Raw genomic sequence first — 23,301 nt, forward strand, 5'->3', positions numbered from 1 at the left:
ATGCATGAGATTCTCTTGCACGCAGATATCTATTGGCATGGGTAGAGATATCTTAACACGTAGATATCCATTTTTGGCATGGGTAGAGATATCTTAAGTGGGACCTAAAACAGTTAAATTCCATTCAAAGCCACGTGTCCTAATTAGAGAAAAGATACAATTTTCTTACTAACTTAGTAAAGATTTTAAACTTACTTAGAGTCGGTTTGCTCAAATGGATTACCACATTACAATCCAACACTACAGCCGTCTAAATTTCATTGAAAAACTCAAATTAAAAAAAAAAAATTCATTTTTTTATTTTTAGGCATGATCCAAGATTTTGAAAAGGGACAATTAATGAACTACCCCATAACTCCAAAATTTAAAATTAAAATTCAACTATTAAAAATAACTTTTTTTTTTTTCAAAATTCATAGAATTTTGTTCTCTACAACCCTGAATCATCGGATCATTATTTTTGATGTCACAAAGTGGGCCCAAGGGTCCTTAGTAAAGGTGAAATCCTTACTAACTTAGTAAGGCTAGTCAGTCTCTTAGAGAAAATAAAGTTCCCTTGACACGAGGACCAACAGTGAGAATCATATTCTCTCGTCTCACGTCACGTTCCTGACTTAAATTCCTACCGTTATTTAACAGTTTTTTTTTTTCTTTTGGTGCTGTCCCCACAACACTTGTCGTTCACTCAAACGTCCGATATTTCGCAGCAGATCACGTCCCGTGATCAATCCTCTCTCTCTCTTCCAACGACCAACCGCCCATATTTCCTCCTCTCCTTATCCATAAATTGCAACCCAAACCTCCCATTTCACTCACAAGTTTCATCACTTAGTAATATTGCTAGAAACAAATAGTTCCAAGTTGGTCGAACTTAGTAGGGAAAAAAAATGTCTCCTACACCCACATTTTCACAAATACTGCAGCTTCTTTGTGTATCTGTTTGGATACTTACTTTGTGTTGCTCCTCCTTTGCCTTCACCTCACACGATTACTCTGATGCACTCTCAAAATCCATTCTCTTTTTTGAGGGACAACGTTCAGGGAAATTGCCATCGAACCAACGTCTCTCATGGAGGGGTGACTCTGCATTATCGGATGGCTCCTCTTACCATGTAATTGTGTTATAAAGATGTACAAAAATGTTCGACATTAAACTATAGATAATCCATGATTAACTAACATTCGTTACTTGGTTATCGGGTGATTACAGGTTGATTTGGTGGGTGGATATTATGATGCAGGAGATAATGTCAAGTTTGGATTACCCATGGCCTTCACAACGACATTGTTGGCGTGGAGTGTCATCGAGTTTGGAAACTCAATGCAGAATGAGGTTGTTAATGCCAGAGCTGCCATTCGGTGGAGCACGGATTATCTACTAAAGGCGGCCACGGCCACCCCTGACACCTTATATGTACAAGTGAGCAGAGCAAACAAAGAATATTACATGCCATGCAACAATATAATTACTTCTACAAGAAAAGAAAAAACCAATATCAAAATCTCAAGTAATAAAAATACGTAACCGAGCTACAATTAATGTCAAAAATTACACATACATATAAACACACGTCTCAAGATAAAATCGAGAATATCAAAACTGTTCGTTGCAAGCCAGCTTAGAGGGGCTCGAAAAAACAAAGTCTACGAAAAAAGTGGACATGTTAATAGGCAACACAAATGCAATATAATGCTTTTTCTTTGCTCTGTCATAGGTGGGAGACCCCAACTTGGATCACAAATGCTGGGAGAGGCCCGAAGACATGGACACACCACGCAATGTGTACAAAGTTTCTACACAAAACCCAGGCTCAGATGTTGCGGCGGAGACTTCTGCTGCATTGGCTGCTGCTTCAATTGTGTTCAAAGACTCTGACCCTTCTTACTCCGCCGAATTACTTCACACAGCTATGAAAGTAATAAATACACCTAAAACCAAGTGAGTCGATCCCTTATGTTTACACCTTGAGATTCATAAATTAGTACTCCGTTGTGATGTTTCAGGTCTTTGATTTCGCGGATCGGTACAGAGGCGCTTATAGTGATTCTCTGAGTTCGGTCGTGTGCCCATTTTATTGCTCTTATTCCGGATACCATGTAAGATGCACCATTATAATTTCGTATAATTTTAAACATCTTGATCGTAATAGAATCATAATTCATGAACCCAATTCCTTTAATCAGGACGAGCTTCTATGGGGTGCATCATGGATTCATAGGGCCTCACAGAACAATTCATACTTGTCATATATTAGATCGAACGGTCACACACTTGGGGCTGATGAAGATGACTACTCGTTCAGTTGGGACGACAAGCGAGTTGGGACCAAAGTACTTCTATCCAAGGTTTTGATTTTCAACCATAGCTCTTGATCCTCTCGAGAATATAATTCTTACCTTATTAATTTCATTTTGGGCTTCTTCACTACAGGGTTTCTTGGCCGAAAATGTTGAAGAACTTCAATTATATAAAGTACACTCAGATAACTACATTTGTTCTCTGGTCCCAGGAACATCTGGTTTCCAAGCCCAATACACGGCAGGTCGGTATCAATATTAAACCATGTCCTAATTTATTGAAAAAGTCGTGATTTAATCGATGAAGATAACCCAATTAAATCATGAATTTTATCTTCATCGATTAAATCACAACTTTTTCACTAAGACACGATATATTTTTTTTGCAATTTTTTTAATTAAATTATGAATTTCACAATTAAAATGAAAGATGACTTTGATTCACTACTGCACTAGTAAGAGGATATGATAACACCACCTGATAGGAATAATTACACAACCCTAACCTTAGCATGATTTTTTCCTGATTTTTTCGTTGCCAACTTATTCCTAAACCTCACGACTTGGTGACTATGGATGTAATGGCTTATGATTTGTGCATTACAGGGGGGCTTCTATACAAAGCAAGTGAGAGCAATCTTCAGTACGTTACTTCCACGGCATTCCTCCTCTTGACGTATGCCAAGTATCTAAGCACAAACGGGGGAGTCGTTACATGTGGGACTTCAACTATCAAAGCCGAAAACCTCATCTCATTAGCAAAAAAACAGGTCGATTACATCTTAGGCCAAAATCCAGCAAAGATGTCTTACATGGTGGGATTCGGGGAGAAGTACCCGGACCATGTCCATCACAGAGGCTCCTCACTGCCATCTATACATGAGCATCGTGATCGTATTGCCTGCAACGATGGGTTCAAGTACCTTTACTCGAGCTCCCCCAATCCGAACGTCCTTGTTGGAGCTATATTGGGCGGTCCCGATAATAGAGATAGTTTCTCCAATGATCGAAACAACTATCAACAATCGGAGCCTGCCACTTATATTAATGCACCATTCGTCGGTGCTCTTGCATTCTTTGCAGCATCTGCAACAACACACTGATATAATGTAACTCAAATGGCTTGATTTCGACTTTAAGAACTAGCTTTAATGTACTATTTCATCTTTAGTAGAGATCCTACTGTCTCTCTGATTGAGGGTCTTGTATTGCTCACCAATTCAGTGCATGAGATTGCCAAATCAAACAGTTTCATTGCCTTTAATTGTTCATCTTTGATCCAAAACTTGATCTCCTCATCGAGGAAACAGAACAGGCAGCATTGATCGTTGCTCTGTAAATTCTTCCTAACCCAAGAGACAATATCTAGACCATCTTCGAAGCTCGGGTCAACTGGCATTTTCCTGCAAAGAAGTTCTAGTAAAATAACTCCATAGCTGTACACGTCGAATTTCTCCATCAATCGAGTCGAGTATCCATTTTCTAATTTTGAAATCACAAGAAGCACAAGTATCAGAATAATATGTTTCGGTTTAAATTAAATAAAAATAAAAGAAGTTAGTAAATTGCAACTAACCTGGAGCAATGTAGCCGAGTGTTCCTACAATTGAAGACCTTGTAAAGCTTGTATCGGAGTCATTAATCAACTTCGCCATACCAAAATCTCCAATCCTCGGCTCCATTTCAGAATCCATTAAGATATTATCTGATTTAACATCTCTATGAATGATTTGTGGCACACAATCATGGTGAAGATACGAGAGACCTTGAGCGATACCAAGAGCAATACGATGGCGAGTGTTCCAATCCAATACCATAAGGGGTTCACTTCGGTGTAGAATATCAAATAATGTCCCATAAGGCATAAACTCCGTCACGATCAAACCAATCCCATCTTTGATGCAATATCCAGCCATTCTTACCAAATTGCGGTGCCTCACCATGCTTAGAGTCTTCATCTCGAGACTAAAGCTCACCTCGGACAAATCAAGCTTCTTCACAGCCCAACACTTTCTTGAGTTTACAGACTCCGTGCGGTAAACGGTCCCATGTCTGCCCCTCCCAATCACGTATTTCTCACTCAAGCCTTCGGTTGCTTGCATTATATCTTCAAACTTAAGGTCTTCGGGTAATTCCTCTATTGTGGACTTAACATCATGAACCAAAGCATGAAGGCAGACCAATGTCTCCGAAGAATTCGAACTACTAACAAGTAAATTAGAGCGCACAATGCTGCCACCGAAAAAAATACACCACTGATCAAACCTACCAACATTTTGCCTCTCATCTTGTAACGAGTCTTGTTATCTAGCACACATAACTCTGGATTTCCAATAAAAGACATTGGTGATGAAGACATTAGTTGTGCCTAAGCTGTCGGAAACTTGCCCGAGAGTCGATTGAACAATATATTAATAAATGTAAGTGAGATCATGTTGTTCATTTCCCATGGTATCTTACCCAAGAAATTGTTCTTCGAGAGATCCAAAATCTGAAGCTTATCTAGGTTCCCTAGACAAGATGGGATTTCACCGGTAATCATATTATTGCTCAATTTCAGAACGTAAGAAAAATGTCGCAAATTTCCTAGGCTGCAAGGAATAGAACCCTCGATCTTGTTGTTTCCAAACTGTAATTCAAAGAGACTCTGCAAAGATGTAAATGAATCGGGGATGGTCCCACTAAGTTCGTTATCTCGAAGGAGTAGGCTTTGTAATACCATGGAAGTTGCAAGTATCACGGGAATGTTTCCCGAAAGATGATTCTTACTAACATCCAATTTGATCATTTTTGTACAATTACCCAATTCGGGAGGTATGCTTCCTGTCAATCTGTTTGAAGAAATTTGAAGGATTTGCAAATATATGAGCTTCCCAAGCTCGGAAGGTATAGAGCCAGATAACTGATTATCCGAGATATCAAGCATTGAAAGGTTGTTCCATGAACCGAGTACCGGTGGCATGGGTCCTTCAAGCAAATTTCCTCGTAAGTCCAAGAAAGAAATCCCGACGTTATGATCCAAATCTGTTGGTATGTTTCCTTGCAAAAAATTGTTCCGAAGAATCACTCTTCTAAGCGATGTACATCGTCCTATTTCAACAGGGAAACTACCATTAAAACGGTTGTTTCCGAGTGCCAAAACAGATAGGTTATAGGAATCACACAGACTAGAAGGAATTCGACCATAAAGATAGTTTGCACTTAAGTCGAGTTTGACTAAAACGGTGTGTTTTCCGAGCTCGGATGTACCTCCCCTGTGATATTATTGTAAGCTAAGGAAAGAAACCTGAGATTTCTTAAATGGGTAATCTCCGAAGGAATTCGACCAATCAAGCTGTTGTTATACAATGCTAACTGACCAAGATTGCTCAACCTCCCTATCTTTCGAGGAATATGGCCTTCAAGACGATTGTTGAACAAGAAAAGTACCTCAAGAGTTTCAATGTCACAGATCTCTTGAGGAATATCTCCTTCAATTAAGTTATTTTGAAGCCTAATTTCAACCAAAGAACTACAATTCCCAAGTTCATGAGGCAATGAGCCTTCAAGCATGTTATCAAAGAGAACTAGAGTACTCAAATCCTTAAGAATTCCTATCAACCGAGGAATCTGACCCATTAACTGATTCCCAGAGAGAGCGATAATAGTTAGTCTTTGACATCTACCAATCCCTTCAGATACACTCCCATTGAATTTGTTTCCTGAAAGAACGAGCTCTTGTAAATTTCCGAGACCCCATAGGGTCTTGGGCAATTCCCCTACAAATTCATTACTATCAAGGTAGAGAATTTCGAGTCCTAAAACACCTTTGAAGATCTCTGATGGTATAATTCCCTCAAAACCATTCTGAGAAGCAAACAATGTTGTAATGTTGGAGCAATTTTCCAAGCAAGGAGGCAATGGTCCCGGCAACATATTCTCATGAACCCAAAGATCAATTATTGAACACGACAGCGAAAAATTGGGTAAAGTCCCAGTGAGATTATTAGTGTTCAAGTACAAATATTTCAAATTGGGCAATAAGAAAATCTCTTTAGGAATCTCTCCACTCAAGTAATTGTTATACAACCCAAGATATTCGAGCTTGATGCAAAGGCTTACCTCAGTAGGAATTCTTCCAGTTAAGAAAATTGAATCCCAAGTCGAGCTGCATAAGCCGTTTAGATAGGAAATGTTGAGAAGGGATCGGCCCTTTGAAGTTATTGTAACTGAGATCAAGAGAGATTAAATGGTTGAGATTGTAGAGATGGGAAATGGAGTTGTTTAAGATACCTAAGAGTCCAAAGCCAGAGAGGTTTAAGGACTTGACATGAATTTTATTGGTGCAAGAGACACCAACCCATTGACAAGGAGAGGAAGAGTGGTGATGGGATTGGTTAATCCAAGGTAAGAGATGTTGAGAAGACTGTGAGAGACTTTGGTGAAAATGGAGAAGAGAAATGCTTGAGGAAGGTAATGAGGTTGATGAAGAGAGGGAAGATAAGAGGGAGAGAAGGACGAGACCATAAGGAAACAACATGGTTAGTTTGGGTTAGTGAAATGGGTCTTCTTAGGTTCTTCTACTATTTGTGAGTGGCATCCATGGGAGTTGTTTGAGATTTTCTGTTTTGTTTATGGATTTGTGGGTGTTGGTGATGGTGGAATATGCCAACCATTGGCATTATAAAGGACAGATACCAATGTGCTCCATGTGATGGTGTTTTAGTTTAGAATATTGGGGGGACACAACTTTTGATTCAAGAAACATTTAATATTAAGCATCGTTTTAAATCTCTGATTTTCATCTTGAACAATACCGAGTTGACTCAGAAGAGAGAGAGAGAGAGCAGAATTGTTACGCATCTTGTCTTGTTCACGAATGATATTGAGATGACTTGGATGAGTAATCTCGATCTACGATGATTTTCTAAGGAGTCGTGCTAGAGTGACTAGGGGTGCACATGATTTGGATTGGTTCGGATTTTGGCAAAATTAGAACTGAACCTTCGGATTGGTTTGGATCGGTTATCGGTTTTCATACTTTCAAAATAGAAAAACTAGTATTTTTTCTTTCAAATGAGTAACCCTTTGGATCATATCATAAATAATGCTTATTTTTAAAATGAAATGATTTTATGATTAATTTTGATTGAAATCTGTATGAATTAAAAATTAGAGAAAGCTCAATGAGACTTAAAAAAATTTTCAATTTTAAAATTGGTATTTTGAATGGATTAGTGAGGAAACTAATCCATAAATGGTAGATTCACGAATCTAAGTCTAGGTTCGTATAGTATATTTCATATAATAAATACGGCATAAAGGTTCTTGTAAAAAAACAAGGAATCAAACTCTTTGAAATTTTTTTCCATAAATAGGTTGATCCATTTGAGAGTTGAGAGAGAGGTGAGAGAATGTGTACATTTTTTATGAGTTTTTGTTAAAAAAAAATAGAGGAGATGAAGTTGAAGACTTTGATGAGTTATCTCTTCGTAACATACTAACCCAGTTGAGAGAGAAAGAAATAGATAATATAAAAATGAAACTAAGAAAGGACTTTATATATATATATATATGTGGGAGCGGTTCGGCAGTCCTAAAGTTTGCCAAGTTTGGTGCCAAACATTTTTTGTAAATCACTTTTGATGGAGTTAGAAGTTTTGGAATAGGCTGATTTTTTGTGAGGATGATCTCTACGGTGAACAGATCATCCTCACAAAAAATCAACTCATTTTGAAACTTCTAACCCTAGTTTACAAGTTGAAGAATCGTGGACCGTCCAATTTTTGTAAATCACTTTTGATGGGGTTAGAAGTTTTGGAATAGGCTGATTTTTGGTGAGGATGATCTCCTCATCATAGAGATCATCCTCACAAAAATCAGCTCATTCCAAAGCTTCTAGGCTGATTTTTGGTGAGGATGATCTCCTCATCATAGAGATCATCCTCACAAAAAATCAGCTCATTCCAAAGCTTCTAACCCATATTTTGAAAAATGTTTGGCACCAAACTTGACAAACTTTAGGGCTGCTGAACCGTCCCCTATGTATATATATATGGGAGCGGTTCGACAGCCCTAAAGTTTGCCAAGTTTGGTGCCAAACATTTTTTGTAAATCAATTTTGATGAGGTTAGAAGTTTTGGAATAGGCTGATTTTTTGTGAGGATGATCTCTACGGTGAAGAGATCATCCTCACAAAAACTCAGCTCATTTTGAAACTTCTTACCCTAGTTTACAAGTTGAAGAATCGTGGACCGTCCAATTTTTGTAAATCACTTTGATGGGGTTTGAAGTTTTGGAATAGGCTGATTTTTGGTGAGGATGATCTCCTCATCATAGAGATCATCATCACAAAAAATCAGCTCATTCCAAAGCTTCTAACCCATATTTTGAAAAATGTTTGGCACCAAACTTGGCAAACTTTAGGGTTGCTGAACCGTCCCCTATATATATATATATATATATGTATATATGGGTCCCTTTCAGCAACAAACAGTTTTCAAAACATGGGTTAGAGGTTTTGGAATGGGTTGATTTTTGGTGAGGATGATCTCTAAGGTGAGGAGATCATCCTCACCAAAAATCAGCCCATTCCAAAACTTCTAGCCCTATATTTACGAGTTGAAAAATCGTGGACCGTCCATTTTTTGTAAACCATTTTTGATGGGTTAGAAGTTTTGGAATGAGCTGATTTTTGGTGATGATGATCTCCTCACCGTAGAGATCATCTTCACCAAAAATCAGCCCATTCCAAAACCTCTAACCCATATTTTGAAAAATGTTTTGCCAAAATGTTTGTCAAAATGTTTGTTGCTGAACATTTCCCTATATATATATATATATATATGGGAAATGTTCAGCAACAAACATTTTGGCAAAACATTTTTCAAAACATGAGTTAGAGGTTTTGGAATGGGTTGATTTTTGGTGATGATGATCTCTACGGTGAGGAGATCATCCTCACCAAAAATCAGCCCATTCCAAAACTTTTAGCCCCAGGTTTACAAGTTGAAAAATCGTGGACCGTCCATTTTTTGTAAACTATTTTGATGGGATTAGAAGTTTTGGAATCGGCTGATTTTTGGTGATGATGATCTCTTCACCGTAGAGATCATCATCACCAAAAATCAGCCCATTCCAAAACTTCTAACCCATGTGTTTGAAAAATGTTTTGCCAAAAAGTTGGCCCTTGAGCGTGAGATATATATATATATATAGGGTCCCGTTCAGCAACAAACATTTTGGTAAATCATTTATTAATATATATTTATGTTAAAATTATTAAAATCCTTTCTGTGCAAGCAGGCCGACATAATTCCAAAAGGTAGGTGGTTCAGGATAAGTGATACAAGAAGTAGTGTTGTTTAAAAGTGCAAAGTTGGATAGACAGTGGAACCTAACCTAAACAACCACTTTGACACTTAATTACTAATATTAAATGAGGACACACACACATAAACACACCACACTTTGCTGGACTGCAGATCAAAAAATTTGGGCAGAAGTTGTTGCTTGTGCTATGGTTGTTGATGGTTTTCCCATTTATTTCAATTAAAATGTTACATAAGAAACCATAGATGTTTCCTTCTTGGATTTAGTGCTTTGTGCATGATTTTATGTTTGTTTATGGGTTTTGTGGGTGTTTGGTGATGGTGGATGGCTGGATGCCAACCAATTCTAAAGACAAAAAGGTTCCAATGTGCTTAGTGTGAAGGTTTAGTTTAGAATATTTGAGGTACAACTTTTGATTTCAAGAAACTTTTTACAAGGAGTATTGGGGAAATTGGTAAGCCAGGCAGGCATTCCAATAGTTTGTTGGTTGAGAAGGACAAGTGTTATTCAAAATAGTGAGAGATGCTTTTTAAGTGCAAAGTTGGGTAGACAGTGCCATTGGAGCTAACTAAACTAGTTTAAGTGTTTAATTAACACTTAAATTACTAAAAGGGAAAATGACTGAGAAGACCTATTTTAAAAAGTATTTACCAAGAAGTCCCATGTGAATAGATACGTATTCCTTAGTACAATAGTACTTTATTAAATATTAGTGTAAGAAGGACTTTTAAACAAAAATACCTACCCTTTAAATGAATTTAGGAGCTTAAAGAAATGTGTTTGTTTTAGAGGTTACCTATCCCATTTTGGTAAATATTTGAGACATCCCAACATTTAAAAATTAATGATATGCCCCTTGATTGTAATCATCTCTTATAGACTAATGAAAAAAAAAATCTAAATAATAATAAATAAATAAACGAAACTTCTAACCCCTGTTTACATGTTGTAGAATCTTGGGCTGTCAATTTTGTTAAACCAGATCATCCTCAACAAAAATCATTCCATTCTGAAACTTCTAGCCCATATATTGAAAAATGTTTGGCTTATATATATAGGGGAGCGTTTGGAGGCCCTATAGAGAACCAAACATTGGGCCTAACCCAATGGAACTAACTTGCTAATTCAGTTTGGCCGAGTTTAACTCAAAATTGCATTGAGTGAGTCAGCAACTTGATCAAGTTATTTGGTTATATATAATATTTTATTTTACTTACGAGTTTTCGAGTTGATTCAATGGAGATTTAAGTCAAGTTTTAATTCTATATTTTGAATATTTTAAAGTACTTTTTAAAAAGTTAACATATATATATTTGAAGAGATCTAAATATTTTAGACCACCTCAAAATCATTTTGATTATGATCATCCCCATCATCTTCATCATCAATGATGATTGGAGGATTGAAGATAATTACTTTGGGAAGAAAAATTAGGACCTTTGGTCATCTATATCATTTTTAATTAATTTTATAAAAATGACCAAGGTTAAGGAGCATGTCAACTATTTTTAGATTGGAAAAATGATTATGATGAAAAACTTGAATTTCTTTTTTGATATTACTTTAAAAAAATAATAGCAAAAAAAAAAGAGAAGGAGAAGAAAAGGAAGAGGAAGATGAAGAAGAAGGGAGGGAGGGGAGGACATGGTGGTGGTGGTGGCGATGGCGGAGATGAGGGGGGAAGAAGAAGATGAGGAAGAAGAGGGGAGAACGTAGTGGCGGTGGAGGTAAGAAAAGAAGCAAATGAAGAGAGAGAGAAGGTGGTCGGCAATAGCGATGACAATGGTAAGGTTGAGGTTGAGTGTGATGGTGGTGGGGAAGGAGAAGAGATGAGTTAAGATTTAATTTGGGGATGAAAAATAGGGTGGGAAAGTAAAATTCAGCTTTTATTAAACTTTTGGATGTGGACAAAAATGACTTTCCATGAAAAAATGCAATCAAACAAATGAAAGTGTCATTTTCCACCCTATTTTTCATATGCAATCTAACATACCCAAAGGGTTGTGTCAAATATTCAAAACATGGAGGGGGTCATCTTTTAGACCAACTACGGTTACCATGAATAGTTAAATTTGTTAAAAGGATAGTTTAGGTCTTTTATATAAGAAAATTTGCCAATGATGGGTTCGGACGAAGATGTTTGAGCATTTAAAAATTGACTTATTACTTTTACAAAAAATAAACAGACTCCTTTCCATTGGGAAAAGAATCATGCATCATACATTATTCCAAAGGATGAACTTTTAAACAAATTTATATACATTTTTCGATGATCATCCAATAATTTTCTCTAAATGAATACCAAAACTTATGGACAAAATCAAATATTGTTTAATTTATAATATACATACATACATACATACGATATAGAATTCAGCCGAGATGGGGCGTTGTTAAGCCCTAGCTAGCCCAGTTTGAATTTAATGGACAAAAAATTATGAATCAAACCTACCTTTGCAGGCTAGATATCAAGGCCATGATACTTATTTTTTCCATTCAAACCAGGTTGGTGGGAAAAGGACCCAATTGAGAGCCTCATATTGTTGTAGAAGGCTTGTGCTCTCTCCACCAACAAATTACGTTGGTTAGAAGAGTAAGTGCCAACTAGCCTAGTTGGTAAAGTCTTTGAGTGATGATATCGAAGACTTAGGTTCAAATCCCGCCATCATCGAGTTATTGAACTCATTAAAAAATAGGTTTATCAATAAAATAAATAAATAAATAAATAAACATTGGCTAGAAGCATGTAGATCAAAATCTTTGATTAAATTCTTTAGGCAAATAGAAGCTATTTATTGTGGAATGTACTTATTGATAGTTGCTCCATTTATTTTGAATAAAATATTATAGGAAAGAAACTTCATGATAAATTCTTCCTCCATTCAATTATTACCAGAGTCATATATTTTGCTATTGAAAGTGTGTACATATCCACTTTTACATTTTCTAGGGTTTTCTTCTTGCTAATTTAAAAACTTCAGCTTGCATATTCCATCTAATTGGGATTGAAATAGGCATTTGTTGAACAAGTCCAAACCACCTCTGCAAAACCCTAACATTGCCAAACCCTACCTTTTCTTTAGCAAATAATTTGGCAAGGTTGTTGATAGAGTTCGGTGGAAATTCAACCCTAACTGTTTTTAACATCGTCTTCTTCAAAGAAACACACTTAGGTTGTAATCAACTTCACTGGTAAGTTGAAGTTGTTCAAATTCCCTTAATTCAAATAAATAAAATATATTTTTTTTGTAAACAACCCTCCTTTCTCCATCTACTCAGAAAGTATGGTTTCAGACTTAATTTGAGTTTGTTTTTAGGGTAATCATGTATATTTATGTAGTGACCTGAAATTTTAACTCGTATCTTGAGAAAAAAATTAAGTTATGATTTTTCAAATTTTGAATTTTACTTTGGATTTATCCAATTATACTACTACCACCGCAAAACCTAAATTGAATTTAGTCATCAAAATTTCAAAAATGAGGTGCATGTAAGAGTAGTAACAAGTAAATATGGTTAATACTTGAAATATGTTTTGTATTCTACTAAAACGTCAACGAATTACACCAAGTTTGTCAAAATACATAAACACCAAGAAAAAAACCACTAGAAGCAACAAGAAGAATATAAACACAAAACTATTATTATTATTATTATTTTAAATGTAAAAATATAAGAAATTGCAAACACTAAACTACGAAACAGTTCTTGTCTGTTCAAACCTAGTACTACTTGCCCCAATCCATCCAGTGGACTTACTCAACTATAATGTTCCCTTCCGTACTTGCCTATTACGTGCATAGTAATACACCTCAAAGTAGTACCATAGTGGGGAATGAGACCAGCCACTCTTTCTACAAATACCACTTATAGAAACTCAAACGACAAAACCTAGAATATCTATATGGTGTCTCTTTAATTTGCTGGGAGATTAAGTCGGTAATTTTTATTACGACACACCAAGTTGGTAATCGCTAACTACTCGAAGCTAATTTGCTCATCCTGGCGATTCATACTCAATTGCAGTGCGAACTTTTTGGTATTGCTTCCCCCGAGAACAATAATACACCTTGAAATGTGTGCTATAGTGTTCAACTAGTCTAGGCAAATTTCATCTAGTCAACAACACCACCAACCTAGCCTTTTCGTTTTCCTCTTCAGAGCATAAATGCTAGTACCCTGAAAAGGCTCTTTACCAGGAGTAGTAGCTAGATTCATATAACATTAGATAGTAAGATGCAAGATCCAATCAAGGAATGACCTTCTAATTGGGTCTGGGTGACGACTCATAGTTATATTGCATGATTGCAAATTCGTTTTGAACTAAGGTTCCCACATTTGTAACGACAAGAAATCCAATCATTAAAGATCAGAGATCGAGACTAGGCTACCTATTGTATGAAAAAGGATGAGGGTGTTGCAAGCTTATAAAGGCAGACGAAATGTATGGAAGAAGATTAGGAATAAAGCATACAGAAGAAGATTGGTCAAGTTTTCCAAGGAAATAAATCTTCCTAGTGGAAGTTGCAGTGAAAAATATATTTTTCATGAAAACTTGGAGCGGAAACTAATTTTCGTAAAAAAAAAAAAGATATAAGATATCTGGGTTGCCTCCTAGAAGCACTAAATTTAGCGTCTTCAATCAGACCAGACTGAGTTAAGCTTTTAGGGGATTGAAATCTAAAGATTCATTGGGTTGCTTCTCAAGCAATGCCAAGTTTAATCTCTTCAGTCAAACCTATCAAAAGGACTATTCCCAAGGATTTTTCTAACCAAATATGTTCGCCAAATAAATTCATTTCAACCCAATGGTTGAAATTATTGTGGAACATGTTTACTTGGTCCAGTATCTCACCAATTGCCCAAATTATGTCATTTAAACATTTTTCAACCAGTGTGTCTCCTGTGGAAGTAGAAATTCTTGGACAACCATGTTCCTTATGTTTCTCGTCAATTAGTTGTGGAAAGAGACACACGTCTTGGGCTGCCACAATAGGTTTCCAATCAATTTTCCAATTGGCTATGGTCAATTGAGGAATGGACTTATCTTGAAAATCTCCTATATCAACATTGTTCACTTATTTTTCTTGGAAAACATTTTTTTGTTGACGATGTGTTTTTCATTCGTGCATCAAGAAGTATTGGTAAGACATTGTCCATTGACAGTGGGCAATAAGTCATTAGGTCGAGAATTATAGAGTTCCTTAGAAAAGTGGACTGAGTCATTAAGGGTACTTGGAATGAAATGTGGGCTATCTACATTTCATGGAGATGTTTGCATTCTCCAAAACTTTTACTTTTTAATAATTCCCTTGCTCATTTTGTTTTTAGTGAAAAATAAAGGCATCTTGATTTTTTACATAATAAATACATTTATTATGTTGACATTAATCACCAAAGTATTAATTACAAGCATAGTATTTAAATCTAAAAACTTAAATGCCCTTAACATTTGTTATGTAAAAGATTAAAAAGTCCTTATTTTTTTACTAAAAAATAAAATAGATAGGGGTACGACTAGAAAGTAAAAGTGTTAGAAAGTGTTAATGTCTCCATGAGGTTTTGGACATTAGAATCTTAGTCTTATATATATAAATGGGGAGCATTCAAGGGACATAAGTAAAAATATATGCAAAAACAATAATTTTTCAAAATATGGGTTAGAAGTTTCGGATTGAGCTGATTTTTTTTATGAGGATGATCTCTATGATGAGAAGATCATCCTCACGAAAAATCAGTCTAATTTGAATCTTCTAACCTAATCAAAAGTGATTTAAAATGTGGATTGTAAAATTTTATCAATAATTTGTAAAACATCCACAAATAAATTACGCAACAAAAATTTCACAAGCAAGTTTTGAAACTATGGGGATGGTGTTACAATGGTCCATGTATTAAGGGACTTGCTTCCATGATGAATTAAGCTCTTAATTACGTTTGCAAATGATCATGTTTTTGGATGTCACAAGGAGGTATATGTTTTTAGATACCACAAGGGAGCTTCATTAACAAGGTCATGAAAGAGTTTTTCTTTCATGATTTTGTTCAGAATAGCTTAAAAAATTATCATTGCCTAAGATGCTTGACCTCTTGCAAGGAAACTAAAAAGTCTATACTAATCAAGTATGTAAGGGATTCTTCAAAAAAAGTATAACAACAAAAAAAAAAATCCAACTTCCACAATACCAATGGAGAGCTCGTTGGTTGAAGGCAATGTGATTGAAGACGATAAAGAGTTTAATTCCATAATACCCACAAAGAGAGAAACTTACTTGGGGGTTTCAGTTTGACTGATTCGAAAAAGATGATGACGATTGAAGAGACACAATTTTAGAGGGTTAGGGTAGAGGAAAATGATTGAAGATGATGAAGAGCTTGATGAGCTTTTGATCAGTGCAATTGAAGACAATGAATATCGATCGATGGGATTGAAGATGATGAGTTTTTAGGTTCTAAGTTATTTTTTTTTCTTTCAAGTTGAAAGGTGGGATGGAGAGAAAGACGACGAAGTAAGTACTTCAAGTGGGACAAGGGTATTTTCATCAAAGTTCCAAGGTTTCTGTCGCAAACTGTCTAATTTGCTATATTAAGTTCAAATCAAGACAATTTGTTTAAGAAATCAAACTTGTGGATTTGTTTGCTAAAATTCCCTAAAGATAATTATACCACTAAAAATTGCATTTTCTATAAGACTCATAAGATTTTCTAAGAAAATTTCAATTTTTGGTAGTACTACACTGCAAAAATTCGAAAATAGGGAGCTTTCTTTTTTCTCTTTCCATGAAAACCCCATATTCCTAAGAGGTGATTCAAAGAATATTTTTTGACCCATATAAGAAAATCACTTTCTTAGAAAAAGATTTTCTTGATAGAGGTAATCCTACGCATGCAAATTGTATTTTTCAAAAAAAATATTTTCCCACACATTGAAAGAGACCCTAAAGATTTGATTAGAAGAACCAATTGAAACTAACTTAGAATAAGATAATAACATCGAGATCTACATTTGCAAATTTAATTGACCAATCAATTAAATGAATAGTAAGATCCAACGGTTTAAAGTTTGAGATCTGGTTAGGTGGACGAGGTTAATGCACATGGGAGTCTTTGGTTGTTAAGTAAAACAGATACATTGTGCTTTAAGATTTGTTCTCCCAACCAAAATAAATAAACAAAATTTAAAAGAAATAAAAGTCAGCTGCACTATATAATAAGACAAGCAACCGACATTGTGAGCAAAGTAAATTTACAAGTTGAGACATCTACTTCCATCTAGGTAGGTATTGGATCGGATCTGGTCGGGTCAAACATAACCTGAAGTATATCTCTATTCTTCTTGGACTAAATTTACTCTAATAAAGTCTCGATAACATAATAAAGAATAAAGGTGAAAATATAAAATGTTTCCTCTTAATCTCAAATTTTTTTAACAACGGTAGATGCCCACAAAAGTCCATTTTCATAGGATCCACTTTATTTGTATTATTTTTTACTCCTTTTCATTTTATTATATTTTTTTCTTTTACCTCATTTAATCTATTTTTTTTTTTTTTCATCTTCGACCCTCTTTATCTAAAATTATTTAATAATATCATTTTAATTTTAATTTTTTTTTTTTTACATTCTTAATCCTCTCGTCAAGTTATAGTTTTGCGGGATCCCCTTTATTTTCTTTATACTTTTATTTTATAATTTTATTTTATATATATATATTTTTTTTATCTTTTTGACTTAAATTTTTTTTATTAAAAATACTCTAACTTTATTTTTAGACTTTTACCCCTTTAATCCGAAGAGGATCTATGTGCCATATGTATGGGTGAACTGTAGTCTATATAATAAAACACAACTAAATTTCTATAATTTTGTATTTTTTGAGGTGAGGATAAATTTTCCCTTTATTATATTTTTGTGAGTTGAAAAATATCTCATCAACCCACATCACACTTATTGTCTTTCCTCCTCATTTTATATAGTTTTGTTATATTTTTTCTTTAATCCACTTTATTATTTTTATTTTTTATTTCGATGTTAATTTTTATTTAATATTATTCTTCTAACTTTATTTTTTCACTTTTATCCCTTTAATCCTCAAAATGAATGCAACATGAACTCCGGTGTTTTATATATTGGAAACTGCAAAATTGACCAATCCTACAATAATCAAATGATAAGAGAAGTAAGTCCAATCACCTATCCAAGTTGCATCCACCCCTTTACTTCCAAGTCGACCTAAGAACAGATTTGGTTTGGATCGAAATGGATCAAATTAGACTTGGAGTTTATTCGATATACTCTCATCAGATTTCAATATTAGGATACACACCCGATCCAATAACAATTGGATTGGGTCTAGATTGACTGATTTGATATACAAAATCTAATATATTTATATAAAATATATAATATAATTTATATTCTTTTTCACATTTTATCAGACGGGGAGCATATATTCAAACGCATTTTATTATATCCGATCCTTATGCAATCGGTTGATCTAGCACGAACCCAATTAAATATTGGATCGGAATCTTATTAAAATCTAAATCCAAAGTTATCGTATCGGATTTCGAGTATGACCCGATCCATTCACTTCCTTACCGGCTTCAGCCTTCAAGACTTTGAGATGGTAATTTTGAAAAAAACTGTATGTCCATTTTCGTCATTTCTCAAAGAAAGTAATAAATGAAAAAGAAAAGAACCCTTCAACTTATTTCATGCTTATTGGCCCAATGCGAGAGGTTTCAAGAGTAGATTTACACTAGATTCCTGATTCTTTCATTAGTTAAATTTATATTTCTGTAAATCAAACAAACACGCAGAAACGAAGAAGGAGCGAGGGTGACCGATCGAGATCTGAGATCTGAGATCTTGGATCTGTAACTTAGATCTCGTTAACAATGGTGATCTCATCTCACCTCTCTCATCTCTTCTCTCTCCTCATCTTTATCTCTCTCTCCTTTTCATTGTCTTCCGCTGAGATCCGTTTCTCGGAGATCCGTTCCGATCGTAGATCTATCATCCCTTTCGACGAATTCGGATTCACGCACACAGGTCTTCTTGAACTCAACGTCTCCCACATCTCGTTATCAAACCCTAATCCTAATCTCGATTTCTCACAGATCGGATTCTTCCTCAGCACAAGAGATTCATGGATCCATGTTCTTCAACAGATTCAGGATCTAGAAATCACTTGTGCTCTTCAATCCGAACTTGTTAAGGTGATCTACACATTCGATAAACTCAAAGGGGCCAAAAAATTTGATACTTTGTACTCCGAAGTCGATGCGAACCAATTCACTCTCGTGTTCGCTAATTGTCTCCCTCAGCTTCAGATCTCCATGGATGTTCGATCCGCGATGTATAATCTTGATGGAAAGAGTGGAACTCGCGATTACTTGTCAGCAGGCAAGACTGTTCTTCCTAGGGTTTACTTTCTGTTCTTCATGATTTACTTCTCATTGGCTTGTATTTGGATCTTTGTTCTTCACAAGAAACGATTGACTGTGTATCGCATCCATTTCTTTATGCTCGCTGTTTTGATCTTGAAAGCTTTGAATCTTCTATGTGAAGCGGAGGACAAATCTTACATCAAGCGCACCGGTAGTGCCCACGGTTGGGATGTTTTGTTCTATATTTTTAGTTTCTTGAAGGGAATTACCCTCTTCACATTGATCGTTTTAATTGGAACTGGTTGGTCCTTCTTGAAACCCTACTTGCAAGACAAAGAGAAGAAGGTTTTGATGATTGTGATCCCTCTTCAAGTTGTTGCGAATATCGCTCAAGTTGTGATTGATGAGAGTGGACCTTACGCTCAAGATTGGATCACATGGAAGCAAGTTTTTCTTCTTGTTGATGTTGTTTGTTGTTGTGCGGTACTATTTCCAATCGTTTGGTCGATTAAGAATCTCCGCGAGGCAGCACGGACTGATGGAAAGGCTGCGGTGAATTTGATGAAATTGACATTGTTCCGGCATTACTATATCGTTGTTATCTGTTACATCTACTTTACACGAGTTGTGGTTTATGCCTTGGAGACTATTACGTCGTATCGGTATCTATGGACAAGTGTTGTTGCCGGGGAATTGGCAACACTTGCGTTCTATATGTTTACTGGGTATAAGTTCAGGCCTGAGGTGCACAATCCTTATTTCGTAATTGATGATGAAGAGGAGGACGCCGCAGCTGAAGCTCTGAAACTTGAAGACGAGTTTGAATTGTGATCAGTTTCTCAGGATTATACATACATTGGTGATTATTGGACATCATTGTGAATGAAATTTGGAAGGTTTGAGGTAGGATTTTGTCTTGGAATTTATGATTCAGTCTTTAAGAGATATAAAATTCATGGTCAGCCTATATAGTTTTGGGATATCCTTCCCTTTTTATTATTTTGTTTTTCTATTTTGTATGTGTTTCACTTAAACAACGTAGTTTTATAAACCAAGAATGCTTGTTTATTTGTTGATAAGTTACAAGTGGGTCTCGCATCATCATTAATTTCTTGTCTCTGAATATTTGTGTTCAGTTGAACTTGTAAGAATCGCGATCCCCTTTGAATTTCGTCTAAAACCAATGAAGGATCAAGATTTAGTAGAATTAAGATGGGTATTTAACAATCTGAATTAGTATGAATTTTATTGCCTTTGCAACCAAGATTGTTGATGTTGGTATCTGAGTCTTATTCATTCAGATTGATCAATTTTATCTGTTAATGTGTTTATTTGAAATTACTATGAATGTAGTATAATCGGTTACTCTTTTGGACTCTGAGTTTATAAGCTGTTTAACTGAGTTATCAAGTCACTTGGTTGTATTATGTTTGTGAGTACAAAATACATTTTGATATAGGTATTAAAATTATTGTGCCATGGTTTGTTATTGTTTATTAACTTACTTAGGTGCTTGGAGAAACCTAAAAAAGTCAGAACAAACATGCCATCTAGCAACATACAGATGTTTATCAAATTTGTTTATGTTTAAAGTTTGGGAATCATCACACATTTGGTAGGATAAAATTTAATGCTTTGTAATATTTTTGACATCCTTGATCTATATTGTTTACAGACGATCTGGCATTTGGTTGATGAAACTAGAGAGGGGTTAAACAAAGCTAGAATGATGAACAAACGCCTAGTAATCCAAGGATCTTAAAATAAATTGAACCAGGATGTAGAATATGTAAGGAAACATTAACATGCATATGCAAAGAGGTGAGGAGTTAGTTGACAGCAATGGGTGGGAGGTACCTTAAAGTGACCGTCTTTGTTCAATTATCCATTAGGACGAGGGGAGGCAGAGTATGGTTATGAGTTGGATATAACTCAATTTTCTCTCCTTAATTTTTTTTTTCCACAATTATGTGGGGTCTTGATCATCTAGAGAATCCTAATCAATTTGGTATTAGAGTTGGTCGTATAAAGTCTTGATCAAGTTTTAAAACCAAAAAGATGAGTGACGAGGTTAACTAGACCTACCTGCAAAAAAGAATTAAATTCTCTATCTCTCTCTCTCTCTCTCTCATGCATACTTGTAGTCCTTGCAGACCATCTCCCTCCTAAACAGAAAGTCCTCAAAGAAATCACCCTTGAATTTCTTAAACATTTCGAAATTTCAGTTTGCTGAGACGAAACAACGTCCAAAACGGATAAAAAAAAAGTTTCGATCGTTTTCTTATAATTTCTTTTGATCTATCTACAAGAGAGATCTGGGAGAGGAAAACAAAGAAATAAGGGGAGAGAGAGGGAGGCGCTTGGCCGGATGCGTGCTGACGTCAGAGGTTTCTTCCCTCTTCTTTTTGAAAAAATCGAAACACTGCATTGAAATGAGATTTTAAACCATGCTAATAATTAGCACCCCCCCCCCCCCCCCCCTCCTTTTTGATAAGTATAACTTCATTCAAAGCAGAAAAAATGAGGACGCCATAGTCCCCTAAAAGTACAAATCACTAAAGAAAGAGAGAAAAAAAAAGCAATTGAAACCACAATATAAACAAAGAAAAAGCAATCTTAAGGTTAAACCAAGCACACTTCATCCCATATGAACACAAAATCTTCAAAGAACACTCCTTCAAAGTCCTTAGTCAACTTGCACAAGAAAATAAGTAGGTCTAGAATCTCCAAGATCATCTCATGAGACAACATCTCCTTCCTCTGAAAGATTCTTTTGTTCCTCTCATTCTCTAGTCCCTAATAAATTGCAAATGGAGGAATGGTCGAAAGACATCTTCTCCTGTTAGAGAGAACACAATGTAACTCCACAAAAGGAAAAGAGTGAAAACAAAATTTGGGAGAATCCATTCCATGTGGAAGAGAGAAAATGAGTCCAAATTTCAGACACAAAGGAATAGTGGATCAAAATGTGACACTTGGACTCTCCATTTCTCTTACATAGAGGAAAAAAAACTTGGAACGGGCAAGCCACACTTAATCACGTTGTCCAAGGTTATTAATTTTTTAAGAGAAGCCAACCAGGTGAAAAAGGCAATCTTGGAAGGGACTAGGGGAGAGACCAAATGGAAGACTCTAAGAGAAAGAGAGGGAAGGAGGCAATAAAGCTTTGGTGGCACAAAAAAGCTTCCTTCCCTAGTTGGGCCATAGCTCAGTTGGTTTGCCAGATTGCAAAACAACTTTGAGGTCGTGGGTTCAAGTCCAGCTTATCTATCAAAAACAAAAGTCTTTCCCTATTTTCGGTTCACTCTCTTCTAGCCTCCTCTGAGAACACAACATGGGTAGAGTTGAGCGTTCCTTCTTGTCGAAAGCACGAGTATTCCTTTCCTTCAAAATGCCCCAACTAACAAAATAAAAAAAAAAAAAAAAAAAAAATCCTAAATATTGTTTGGAGATGATACCATCTTTAGATAGAACAAAAATGTGGAACATGATTCATATAGTGACTATTCGATCGTCACTATCATCTTGTACCTTATCCAGATATTTGGGTCTGCAACAAGTATCTTATTTCTTCATTATAGTCTTGGGCCATATCCTTGAACACTCTTATAGCTTTTCCTATTATATCCATGCCATTAAATTATTTAATATATTATATCCCAAAATTTGAAAGTAGGATGAGATGATACGAGCTAGTAGACTGCCTTCAATGATCAGAACATCTTGATAGAAGAAAGTGGAAGGTGAATTAATGAGGACATCATTGTAGTTATTTTGTTGCATATATTTAGCTCAATTAAGGAGTTGGATAACCAGCATATGAGTTTAGGATTTATTTTGTTATTTAGGGGTGTTTTGGTTCGTTTAGATCGGTCTAGATTCCCTAGGATCCTTCACTTTAATGTTTGGTAATAGTCCTGTGGAATTGTAACTTAGCCTAGGAACATTTTTAATTTACTATTTAAATTTGATTTAATAATCTTGATCTCAAATTCTCCATTTAGTTAAGCATCATAATTCTGCATCATGAATGGGTTTAAGTTTTATTAGAAATACGGATTTGAGCATAATCTTCAGCACTTGGTCTCAACACATGATTTTTGTTTCTTCCTTTTGGACTCTTCATCAAGTACTTACACTCTTCAAATCAGAGTATGCAAAAGCATGGCTAAGATGCTGAGTGTATAGATTTTTGGGATTTTTCATTTCTAACCATTTTTGCTGAATTCTCTATTACAGCAGACCTGGACTTGTTCTTACATGAATTGAATATGTGGTTGGTTACTTCAAGAAGTCATCA

General features: G+C 35.5%; 2 protein-coding genes and 1 pseudogene across 3 annotated transcripts; 2 read left to right on the top strand and 1 right to left on the bottom strand.

Moving 5' to 3' along the window:
- The first annotated feature begins 800 nt into the window (after positions 1-800).
- On the top strand, positions 801-3,562 carry LOC147390823 (endoglucanase 1-like). The gene is made up of 7 exons (XM_086457556.1): positions 801-1,112; positions 1,211-1,420; positions 1,716-1,916; positions 2,005-2,097; positions 2,185-2,346; positions 2,432-2,543; positions 2,905-3,562. Exons 1-7 carry the CDS (start codon positions 888-890, stop codon positions 3,399-3,401), a joined length of 1,500 nt encoding a protein of 499 aa, XP_086313682.1. The 5' UTR covers positions 801-887; the 3' UTR covers positions 3,402-3,562.
- On the bottom strand, positions 3,267-7,012 carry LOC147390824 (uncharacterized; annotated as a pseudogene). The gene is made up of 2 exons (XR_015182574.1): positions 3,875-7,012; positions 3,267-3,780 (listed from the first exon to the last, which is right to left on the bottom strand). The product of XR_015182574.1 is annotated as an uncharacterized LOC147390824 (transcript).
- An 11,315-nt stretch (positions 7,013-18,327) lies between these two features.
- Positions 18,328-20,109, top strand: LOC147390825 (Lung seven transmembrane receptor family protein). The gene has a single exon (XM_086458627.1). It carries the CDS (start codon positions 18,510-18,512, stop codon positions 19,830-19,832), a length of 1,323 nt encoding a protein of 440 aa, XP_086314753.1. The 5' UTR covers positions 18,328-18,509; the 3' UTR covers positions 19,833-20,109.
- Positions 20,110-23,301: the final 3,192 nt, after the last annotated feature.

This window comes from Akebia trifoliata, chromosome 11, assembly GCF_017979445.1.
Source record: "Akebia trifoliata isolate Shusen 1 chromosome 11, ASM1797944v1, whole genome shotgun sequence".
NCBI lineage: Eukaryota > Viridiplantae > Streptophyta > Magnoliopsida > Ranunculales > Lardizabalaceae > Akebia > Akebia trifoliata.